The 12,037-nt window shown below is 58.6% G+C and overlaps 1 protein-coding gene across 2 annotated transcripts in view; it reads right to left on the reverse strand.

Annotated features, from left to right (window-relative positions):
- Window positions 1-7,495, reverse strand: part of GATA4 (GATA binding protein 4) — a gene marked incomplete at both ends in the record, with an annotated part of 34,351 nt that extends 26,856 nt beyond the window's left edge. For both annotated transcript variants that reach the window (XM_084231021.1, XM_084231020.1), the window contains one exon: window positions 6,895-7,495. In XM_084231021.1, the coding sequence (XP_084087147.1) occupies window positions 6,895-7,495 (601 nt within the window). The remainder of the gene's footprint in view (window positions 1-6,894) is intronic.
- Window positions 7,496-12,037: the final 4,542 nt, after the last annotated feature.

Raw genomic sequence — 12,037 nt, forward strand, 5'->3', positions numbered from 1 at the left:
GTCCCTATCCTCTGAGACTTCCTCAGTGACCCCTGAGAAGGGTCACCTGGTGCGAGACAGAGGCTCGGGCAGGGGCGGGCTGGGCGACTGCGCCTCCAAAGCCGTTAGCTGGTTTCCAAACCCTAATGTATACAAACCTGTACATATTATTTTGTACAAATTAAAACAGATCAGAGGTTATTCTCCTATCAACTTCTCTACCATCTTTAGAAGGACACAAAGCAGTGGCTCTACAGACAGCCAATAAAATGTTCAAATAATCCCTGGAGTGTGTGACAGGAAACGTGTCACGGAGCACACAAGTTACCTGGCAGTGACACCCATCCACACCCAGAAGAGCGTCTCTCACCCGCCCCTTCAGCAGGATGCAAGGCCAAAGGAGTCCAATGGGCCCAAGCTGGCCCACGTGAAAAAAGGCTCCTTCAAGGTCTCAAAGCTGCAGCAGCCCCAGGCCTGCAGGACAAGCCCTCTCTTGGAAGCCGGCAGCGGAAAAACCTGTGGCCCTTCCCCTTTCGTATGCAAACAGAAGCAGCAACATTTGCAACTGGCTTCAGCCCTTAATTCTGTGCAACTTGATTGTCTTAAAAGGACAGGGTGAAAAGAATTCATGAAGATCAGCCTTGCCCTGGAGGAAGGTAATTAGTTTTTCCAACACATAGCCACCACCGTCTTCCGTAGGGTTTTCCGTCTTCCGTAGGGTTTTCCGCTCTAGCCCCAGGTACACTGAGGGCGACCAGCACACGCCAGGAAGGCTCGTCTGTGAGTGTGCCCACCTGGGCCTGGGGTGGGGCCCCACACATTTGCTGACCATGACCTGCTGACCACGGACATACTCCTGGGGGAGGGTTTTCTGCCCCTTCAGAAAAGCAATCTCCCGTTGGGTAAGAAAAATCAAAAGCCAACTCCCATAAACAACAATCTATGTTTTTAGTGCTTTGCTGTATATCCACAAATTCTACCTACAGAATCCTTTAAACCAAATAAAGAGGGGGAGACTTTCTGGAAGTCATTCATGAATACGGTGCCAAGGCCCCACTGGCAGCCCCATGTTGCCAAGTCAAGAAGCAGTGGGAACAGGGACGCGTCCCCCCGTGAGAGGCAACATTCAGCCTTGGGGAGGAAGGACACTGCTGCCCTCGACAGCCTGCACAGGCCTGGAGGATGGACGTGGGGGAAAGGAGCAGGCCACAGGGGCAACACTGCGGCGTCCCCTTCCATGGGCCCTCCAGGCCAGCTTCTCTGCCACCGGAAGTAGAACCGTGGGGGGAAATCAGGAGTTTTTAAAGGTTTTACAGGTTGAGTTTTGCAGACTGAGAAGGTTCTGAAACTGTTTCACAACAGTGTGGATTCTCCATGACACTTACAAAGGTTAAGATTGCTTTTAAAAATTTATCCTCCTATTGTAAAGACATTTTCTTATTATTTAATGGATTAATTTAAAAAGCACAGAAACGATTATAAGGTGGTTAAGTGGTTAAAAAGTTCAAAATGGTCCAAGGCATAGACGGTGACAGTCCTTTCCCCAACCTCCGACCCCGCGGCGCAGGCATCCTCCCAGCCAAGCCTCCTCCCTGACGATTTCCAGAGATGAATCGCGCATCTCCCAGCGCGCACAACCTCTCCTCTGCTCCCTCTTTCTGACACAGACATACACCTGCACACAAGGTGTGCTGGGGGGCGAGTCCTGACTCCCTCCGCCTGCCCTACATGCTCCCATTTAGACCCACGGGTCGTGGTCTGTCCAAGTTCCAATGTCCTTAAGGATGTGCCTTTAGGTTGTTTCTAGTTTTCGTTATTACAAACAGGGCTGCAAGGAACCTGTGCCAGTGTATTTGTAAAATAAATTCCTAGAAACTGGATTTCTGGGTCAAAGGTTTCTAACTTTGCAACTTGACAGGTATCAGCATCAAGGGCCCCCTCTGAAGCCTGTCCCAATTTACACTCCCACCCACAGGTATCAGAGTTCCTGTTTCCCCACACCTCTGAGTATGTTTGTTTTCTTAGCTCATTTGAGTAAAAAAAAAAAAAGGGGGGGGGGGAGACAGAAGACAGTATCTCCACATCTCTCTCCTGAGGCTCGTCTCTACCTGGGAGCTCATATGACACTGGCAAACGTGCCCCGAGCGGCTGGTGGCCCACGGTTGCAGGTGACACAGCCCCCACCAGAAATGGTGACACGCCCTGGCTAACCCCCAACATCCCCATTTAATTGGTTCTTAAGCCAGCACCCAAGACCAGCCCTGGCTCTGACCGCCCCGCTCAGGGTGTAACCGGAAAGTTAAACAACTCTGCTTTTCTCAATGACCGACAAATTGTTCTCTGGCCAAACAAGCTTCTTAAGAGCTGACCTCCCAGAGTCCCCTGTACAAATGGACTGGCGCTGAAAGCCACTGACTTAATTGATAAGCAGTCCCCCAAGGCCCAGAGAACACCTCAGTGCTTTCCCTGACCTACACGCGCTCTGGGCGCCATCTGGGTGACACTGAGGGACTGAGACATATGCCACTGCGCTGTTATTTTTTAATCCGTCCTTTATAAATAGCATAATCACTTACTTCTCTCCATTAAAGCCCTGCTATTCCTTGACAAAACGTGTTTCCATTGCTCCGTCCCCCACGCTAGTTCCTTCCCGGCCCACGTACACGGCATCTCCCCTTCAGTCTCCCTTTTGGCCTCACGTAATGACGCGCATTAATCGATGCAAGAAGCAACTTTACTGTGGTATCATGTACAGGTGGAGGGAGGCTGCCATTTTAAGAGGACGCATCCAAGCACTGACAGCCGCAGAGGCCGGCAGCTCTCCCTCTGACTCGACTGCCCGGGAGATGTCCCGGCGCCCAGGGCTCTGGGAAGACAAGACGCGCCACAGCCCACTCCACAGCCTCCACCCCAGGCAGGAAGTTTTCTCCCCCAGCCCGGCACTGCTCGCCCCAGCAACGCAAAGCGAAAGGGCCAGACTTTGCCTCAGCTATTGGCACACCGTCTCACCCTCTCCCTTTCGTCTGCCCTGTCCTGAGACACCTCCAGCCAGAATATCCCCAGAGCTCCCCAAGGTTTCAGAACCCTCTCCCAGAGTGCACTCTCTTGCCTGGGCTCTTCCGCTGGCCTCTGGTGTGGCCGGGCGGAGTACTGTGGCAATTGCCTCCTCGATCTCTACTCAAATATTTGCTAAGTGCCTGGCATGTGCCAGGCACTTAAATATGAGTAAGACGCCATGCTACCCTCAGTAAGGTCACAGAATTCCATTAATGTGCCTAATTGACGATTTCAACAGCGGTTCCAGGGTCATGGCACATATTGAACTTGGAATGACTTAAAGTTCACGTCCACGCAGTCACGCAAGAATCAGTCCTTTCACCTCGGCGTGCGTCGTGCAGCGGCCCCTATTCACTCGGTTTCTTTGATTCCTGCTTTATTCCAACAAGCAGTATTAAGAACTCTGGCAGGACACTAACCACTGGTAATAGCCCATAGAAACACAAGGTGTGCGCTTCCTTCTCGCTGAAATGGAAGATTTCCAGTTCTCGAGGTAGGCGTCATCTGAGTGTTTTTTTTTTTTTTTTAAGAGTCACTTACTTATGCACACAAGAACTGGGGTGTAGGCCAGAGAGGCTGAGAGTGAGAGGATTCACCAGAGACAGAGCGGGGAGCAGAACAGGCAAACTGGCTGAGATCCACTGCTGAGGGGAGCAGCGGGGAGACAAGAGAGGTCTGCTGCGCCCTATGGGTAGCTCTCTGGCCGGGGATAGAACTTGCGCTGCAGTGGCTGGAGACAGCTTGACAGTGCTGTCTTTAACCCCTGCGCCACCGCCACTGGGGACCCTTCATCTGGGTTTCTATATGCAAATGAATGAATGAACAAATGAAACTCTGGTGTCAGGGTCTCTTCCTTTATGACTCTGGGCTGTCTGGATTGAGACTGGAAACCCAGGATTCAGTCTTCAAGCCTCTTGCCCTGGGACTGTGACAGCTGGCACAAGGGGAGCTTTGTGGGGTGGTGAGATTGCCGTTTTATCTTTACCTCGCAGTGATCATATGTCGGTAGATATAAATGTTAGTTCTCAAGCATTACACACGAGGTTTATACATTTTCACTCCATGTAAATGGTGGCTCAACATGCTATTGTTAAAATCTCTTTTCTTCTCCCTCAGGTTTTCTAGTAATTAAGATTCTATTTGGGGGCCTCCCCGGTGGCACAGCTGTTGAGCACTGGGTTGCGAAGCTGCCCGCGGCCTCTGCTGGTTCGATCCCTGCCTGCTCCCCGGCCACCGGAGGAGGGTCCCACATGGCGCGCAGACCTCTCCTGCCGCCCGCTGCTCCCCTCAGCAGTGTACTTCGGTCCTTCTGCCTGCTCTGCTCCCCGCTCTGGCTCTGGTGAATTCTCACCCTCCCGCGCTTCTGACTGTACCCAGTGCTTGTATAAACAAACAAGCAAAAAATAAATAAATAAATAAATAAATAAATAAAACATGCCTCTGTTTAAAAAAAAAAAAGATTCTGTTTGGGCTTAAAAAGTTTCTGAGTGAATGGGGACTGCTCTTGCCCGGGGCGATGGATCTGTCATTTACACAGGCCAGGCTGTATCATATGCTTCACGGGACTGCAGAGCAAGCCCATAAATGAGGCATGTTTTCTCTGTTCCTTTCTTTTTTTAAACTGCAGGTGCATGTTCTGGCAAACTCCTACCCACCCTTCAAGGCCAAACGCAGGTGGCCCCCTCACAGCGAGACTTCCAGATTTTCAGAGAGGGAGGAAGCCCACCTGTCACTCTTCTTTGTGCTCACTGTCTTGCCACACCGAGTGGCTTGCGCACCCCTTCAAGCCTCTTAGGGTGACCAGCCTAACAGCTGGTCTGCTGAGAATTGTTTCAGGCTTAGCACCAAAATGCTCGAGTCCTGGGAAACCGCCCTGCCTGGAGCAGGCCAGAAGAACTTGTCCCTCTGTTACAGATGGTGAGTGACTAATAAAATAGCCCCCACTGATGAGGGACCAAAGATCAAGTCTTCACAAACTCTTCTAACTTAAGGCAACGTTGAAAGTGGTTATGATTATCCCATTTACACAAAACGGGGGGAGACCGAGAGTGGTAATGATTGCCCAGGGTCACAGGGCACCTGGAACCGAAGCCAGGTTTGCCCACACCGTCCTCTCTGGCCGGGGGCAACTTCACGCAACACGCTCTCACAGACCGGGGATCAGCAACTGCATCATCACGTTTCTACCGCCCGAGTGAGCAGACAGGCGGGCGCTGGTCCTCCGCAGGGACCCAAGGGCCCAGGGCCGGGGGCACGTGGGGGGCGCGTTTGTGTGCACTGTGAACTCACTCTCCTCACGCTCACGTGAGCACCACTGCAGACCGGGCTGAGAATGGGGCTGCCAACAAGTCCCACGGGCCTGAGTTCACACCCTGCAGAGAGGTCACAGCCTTTTCCCTGACACCGCCATGCAGCCACCTGACCCACCTGACCTGGTGCCAGGCTGTCTTCAACTGGGCGCCCCAAGACAGGCTGCACTTGCCCTCTCGACTCTGGAATCTGGGCGCACTGCTTACTTCAGCACCCTCCCTCTGGATGCGGGTGACACTTTAGACCTAACCACCTGCTGGGCGGTCGCACACAGCATTTCTAAAAACACGGTTGTGTTCCTGACGCTGATGACCCGACCCTCTCCATCTTGGGGTTCTGAACTACCCATCCCCCAGCACCAAATTCTCACTGCGGGCTTATGGGGGCTGGGGAAGCAGCCTCTCACCCTATCGCCCCGCTAAAGTGGAACCCTGGGCACCATGCTTCACGGTTTCAAATCACACGTTCTAGGGAGGTCCAGAGAGAACTCAAGACAGTTCTGAGCAGGCAGAGCCAAGCGCCCCTCCCCCAGCACACCCACCTGGAGCCGCCATTGTGTGGGGCGCAGCGCTATCTCGCCCCGGCCGGCCCCAGAGCCTCCGGAGCCAGCGACCCGCCCCGTCCCGGGGGGTGCCGTCTGGCTCCCCCGCGAGGAGGAGGGGGGCCCAGGGGCCGCAGACCCAGCCCGGCGCCACTTCCACGGTTAATCAGTTTACCTGGGATGTGTATTTGGCTGGACCCCGGCACCTCGGCCACCCAGGGCCTGAGGATAATTTAAAGCTCTTCAAAGGCGGGTCCCTCCTAGAGGCCAGCCCCCGACTGGACACCTGGGGGCTGGGCTTTACTCTTCAAAGCGAGAACAAACGAAAGGATTTAGCACTTAGTAGGTGGTCAGTAAATGTTAACTTTGCTTCTCCAGCCTGCTCCCCTCCCCCCCAGGGCCTGCTCCCTCCCAGCCAAGCGGCCCTTCTTCTCGCCCCCGCCCAGGCTCCCCACATTTTGGACTATTGATCCGCACTTTCCTTTCCCGGCCGGGGCCGGGCCGGGCTCAGACTGGAGCTCAGCACCCGAGGGCCGGGCAGGCGGCACCCTCGGGGCGCGGGGCCCCGACACCGACAGGCCTGGGCTCGGCAGCGCCCCTGGACACCCCGGCTTCCCGCCGACCCGCACGAAGCGACCCCGCGGCCCGGCCCAGCCGCGGTTCGACCGTCTCTGGGCTTCGGCCCTTCTCTGGGCCCGACGGCACCCCCGAAGGGCTTCATCCACGCCCGGGGGAGGCCCCCAACTGGGCGGCCAAACGGCCGAGCTCCAAGTAATCGGCGCCCTGCGGGGCCCCTGCGGGCGGCCGCGGCAACAGCCGCCCCGGGCCAGGCCCGGCGGCTCTTGTCCTGCCCGGGAGGCCCGCAGCGCGGCCCCGCCCCTCGGGCTCCCTCCCGGGCGTCTCCAACGCCGCCCCCGCGCCCCACGACCGCCCCGCGCCTCACCGCCCGCCCCACAGCCCGCCCCGCGCCCCACGGCCGCGCCCCACGCCCGCCCCGCAGGACTCACCGAGGTTGGGGTGCCGCGCGGCGGGGTTGGCGCGGCCGGGCAGGCTGTGCAGCACGGGGCCGTCGAAGGGGCCCGCGGACGCGGCGGCCGCGGCCCAGGTGGCGCCCACGTCGGCCATGTAGGCGGGGTAGGGGCCGGAGTAGGAGCCCGCGAAGCCGGCGCGGCCGTACTGCTCGCGGCCGCCCAGGCCCGCGCCCGCCGCCGCGCCGCCCCCGCCGTAGGCCGCGGCCTCCCGGGCGGCAGCAGCTGCGGCCGCGGCCAGGGAGCCGCCGGGCCCCGGGAAGGAGAAGCGGGGCGACACGGGCGGCGGCGTGTAGGCGGCGCCCTCGGCCCCCGCCTGGCTCCAGCCCGGGCTGCCCTGCTGCGGCCCCGGCCCCGCGCCCGACGGGGCGGCCCCCGCGCCGGCCCCCGCGCCCGCCGCCGCGCCCGCGCCGCCGGGCAGGTAGGGCAGGCCGAGCACGGCGGGCGGCACGCGCGGGGTGGGCACGTAGACCGGCGGGGACGCGGCGCCCGCGCCGGGCATGAAGGCGCCCGCGCCGCCCGCCTCGTAGGCCCCGGGCGGCGGGCCGTGGCTGGCGGCCATGGCCAGGCTCTGGTACATCGCCGCGCGCGCGGGCCGGGCGCTCCCGCGAGGCGCAGCGGCGACGCCGGGGGCGGCCCTGGCGGCGACAGCAGCGCGCGCGGGCGAAGGGCTGTCGCGGCAGCGGACACCCAAATCCAGGGGTCACGGACGGCAGGTCCCGCCGAGCTGTGTGCGTGCGCGGTCCGGACGCGGCGAGCCTCGGGGCCGGCTCCCAGGAGACTCCCCGGCCGGGACTCCGGCCGCCGCCGGAGCTGCTGGAGCAGGGGCCGTGTCCACCGAAACCCGGAGGTCAGCGCTCGCGGCCGGCGCCGGTGGAGACGGGCGAGGCGTCGGCGGGGTGTGGGGCCCCCGAGGCCGGGAGCGCAGGGCGTAGGCAGGCTCGCGCCCTCCTCGCTGCAGCCGGAGCCCTGCAGGAAGGACAAAAGGGGAGAGAAGCTGAGCCCGGGGGTGCAGAACCCGCTTTTCCTCGACTCGGCTGCGGCTTCCGAGCCGCAAGCGAAAGCGCCGCGACGGCCTAGCCTCGGGCCAGGCGGTTGCGCGCCCAAGGGAGTCGCCCCCGGGGGCGCTTGGAGAAATGGCTTTCCGGTTCCCGGGCTGGAATTCTTGGTTGTGATCCGGGTCAATTATTTTGGTATTTCTAATCCGTATAGGACTTTAATTTTACCTTATTTTTAAAGCACCCTCTTGTCACAGGATTTTATGAAGTTCAAGGGTTGCTGCAGAACGCCTGGGGTCTAAGAACTCTCCCTCCGTCTCCTCCGTTCCCACAGCTATGCCCAGTTCCTGCCCAAGGAGGAACTTCAGATGGCCCGTGGATGGCAAGGGCAGACTTCATAAAAACCAGCAACCTCAGAGACTTTTGTTTGAAAAAAAAAAATTTTTTTTGACCAGGGGCAGAATCCAAATGTTTATAAATGAGCAACAGTGTCTGCTAAGTCTCCCAAAAAGAGCTATGAAATTCCTTAACCACAGCACTGGATGGTCATCAAATCAAATCTTGTTTCTTGCAAGCAAATATATTTTAGAGATTTTGCAGATTGGATAGCGAGACCAGGAAAGTGCGGGGAATGTACAAAGGTCACTTGACAAAATTACCGATTCTGAGTCTAATTCACGGAACCATTATTAGTCCTCCCAGTTTGGGAATGAGAACAGGAGCCAGACCACTTGGGGGGGGAGGGTCGTTGGTAGGACTTGACTTCAAACTTGTAGCCTGTGTTTTGATTTTCAGGCTCAATATTTCTGCTGAAACAAGAGCTGCTGTTCTGAAGCACCTGCTCTGTTCCAGATCCTTCCCCACAGCTCCGCTAAGTACAAGTGTCTCTCCTGGTTTCACAAAAGAGGGGACTGAAGCACTAGACTGTTTTGAAACTTGTCTCAGATCAAAGTACAGTGAGAGGGCATGGGGGATGGGGTCTGGAGGCCCCCCCCCCCTTTTCTCCTTAAAAGGAGGCACCTATACCTAACAGTGGCTTCACTGCAATCCTACGGTTACACAAATGTTAACTGAACTATGCACCAAATCCAGGCTTGGCCACTTCCTGACTAATGACTTCAGATAAATCACTTAACTTCTGTGCCTCAGTTTCCTTGTTTGCAATAATGCAAATTTTCAAGATATTTACCTTGTAGTCATTGTGAGGATTCTAAATTAATGTATGGAAAGCACTTATAACGGGGTCTTCAAAAACTAAGAAGGGGGGGCCCCCCTGGTGGCACAAGGGGTTAAGTCTCAGTACTAGGAAGCTATCCACAGCCACCGAAGCAAGCAAGAGTTAGATTCCTGGCCAGGGAGGTGACCCACATGGCGCAGCAGAACTCCCCAGTCTCACCCGCTGCTCCCCTCAGCAGCGTATTTCAGTAGATCCGTCTGTTCTGCTCCCCACTGTCTCTGGTGAATCTTTTCCCACTCCACACCTCTGGCCTACACCCCTGTTCTTGTATGCATTAAAAAAACCCCAACAACTCAGAATGGGCACAAAAAAGGTTCCACAAGACTGTTTGCTATTATTATTGTCATTACTACAGATTTCTAATGTGCCATAAGAAAGTTCCTCCGATGTAACATGTACTATAATAAATGGTCATCTTTATTATTGTAAAAAAATTCTAGAAATGAAATCTCTAATACACACTAATGCTTTCAACTATTTTTGCAACATCACTAATAAAATGGGATTCATAGCCCTGTGATAGTCACACGGTAACTTCTAAGTGGTTTATTATTTGCTTTAAAAAAATATACAGTATATTACTGGTTTTGTGGACACTTCCAGTAGGAAGTTTGGTGAGAGGTTGGATTCCGTCTCTCTTAGCCAACCCCCCCCCCAAAAAAAAAAAGATCTGTTATCACCAGCTTTCCTCTTTGAAAATCAAGACCAAAAATTAACACATAGGACTCTCTGGGCTTCAATAAGTAATTCCATGGGTATTACTTTGCTAAGATGTGCAGTATTTAATTTTTACATGAAATGTATAGTTGACCGATTTTATTGTATTTTTTGGTAATACTCAGCACCTACCATTCTAAAAATGTAACTGTAATTATAACGAGAACTTACAATTCTGTAATTCAACGTCCAGTATAGATACAGACGCTAACTCACAAGCTTTAAAATGAACGCTAAAAATCCTGTAAAGCTGACATTCGTCTTTCTTACGTGCTCTGCCTTTTCCAGTGGCTGATACATTATCTGGGAGCTGGATTACTGAACAAAGAGATGCTTTCCCGCTACACCTTTCTGGGAAGACCCTTAAAACGAGTCGTGTTATTTCTGTGACTGAGGCTGGGGCAGGCCTCGGGGCCCAGGTCTGAGACACGGTCTTCCCTTTCCTCCCGCTCGCTCACCCCAGTTCACCCCAAATTCAGGACAGGAGGTGTTTTCTTTCTTCAGGACTAAGCCTACGGCCCTTTGCGAAACCCTCTGCGGGCAGGGAAGCCCAGAGCCCCGCAGCTCCCGTCCATGCACCGATCCTTGCTCTGGCTGCGCGCCGGGCCGCGGCCTGCGATCTCCGCCTGCAGCGCAAAAAAGGGGCGCACGCGCCGCTCACACGGGTGGCAAAAAAGCAGCCGGCCGCTGTCGGGGACACGGAGGCCCACAAGAGTGGGAGCACCACCGGTGGGCGCACCCCCGGCCCCTCAGGGCAGCCTTTCTCCCCTGAAGAGCCGAAACCCGCGCTAGGCCGCCGGCTCTTTCCCGCGGCACAGGAAATGCTCTCCCGACCGAGGCCCTCCCGACCCTGCGGCGGCCGGGCTGGGGCGCCGGCCCGGGTCGCCCAAAGGCCACCCCTTCCCACCCGAAGGATCCCCACTCCCCGGCGGGGTAGCAGTTCCCCAGCCCGGCACCTCGCTCTCCCCTGGGGGACCCCGGGTGCAAAGCCGAGACAAAGTATCGCGCCCGCAGGCCGACCCGACCGCGGTGGCCGCTGCCCTCCGCCTGCGTTCCGGGGTCAGCCCGCTGGACCCCGAAGCAGGGTGGGCGGGTGGCTTCGCTAGCTTCGCCAGGGGCTGTCGCTGCCCGAACCCCTGTTCACAGGGCGAGGGGCTGGCTGGGAAATCGGGCCGCTCGGCCACTGTCCCGACTTCCGAGCCTCCCCGGGGCCCAGCCCTGCCGCGCTGCCCCCCGCGGGCACTCGGCGCCCCGGGAGCCGCCAAAGGGGTCTCTGCTCCGGCCGCGTCCCTCCGAGTGCGAGCGGCCCTGGGGCCTGTCCCGGGCAGCCGGCTGGGGCGATTCCACCCGGCCACACGCCCCGGCAGGCCAGGCCTGCGAGGCGCAAACCCGGGGCGGAGAGCGCACCGGGGAGAGGGCGGGATCGGCCGGGCTCGCACAAAAGCCGCCCCGCGCGCCGGGAACCCTGCTCCGCGCCGCTCCCCGCGGGTGGGAAGGCGCTGCCGGGGCTGAGCCGCGAGCGGAGCGGGCTCTGCCCATCTGGGGACGTGGGGTGACCGCGTCCGCTCCCCACTCACCGGCTGCGTCTCCTCGCCGCAGGCGCAGAGCGGGGCCGCGGGGCCGCGCGGGAAGGAGGAACCGAACCGGACCTCCCGGCCTCGAGCCTCCCGGCCGCCCCCAGCTGCGGCGGCGCCTCTCCAGCCTCCGCGCCCGCCGCGTCCAGCCTGGCCGCGGCGCCGGCCCCTCGCCCCGCGCCCCGGCCGCGCTGACTGGCTGCGGGAGTCACGTGCCGGCGGGGGGCGGGGGTGCGCCGCCGGGGCTGCACCTCCGCGGGGCGCCGGCTGCGGGGCTGTTCAGAACCTCCCAGCAGCCAAAGTCCAGGCGCCGGGATCTCCGCGGAAAAAGCCGGGCTGCTCCGCCGGCCGCGGGCTCGGCCACCGCCCGGCGCGCGGCGGGCCGCGGCGCTGCCCAGGCCCCCCGCCCCCCCGCCCCCCGGCGGAGGGCCGCCCCCCGCCCCCCGATTCCCCGCCCCCAACTCCGGTCCCGGTCCGGCCCCGCCGGGGGGCGAGGGGCGGGGCTGACAGGAAGGAAGGGACCTCGGGCGCGACCCCCGATCGCGTGTGGGGCGCTGGGTCCCCGGGGTGCCCGGCCGGTAATCGTGGGGATCCTC

This window comes from Talpa europaea (assembly GCF_964194135.1).
Source record: "Talpa europaea genome assembly, chromosome: 4".
Taxonomy (NCBI): domain Eukaryota; kingdom Metazoa; phylum Chordata; class Mammalia; order Eulipotyphla; family Talpidae; genus Talpa; species Talpa europaea.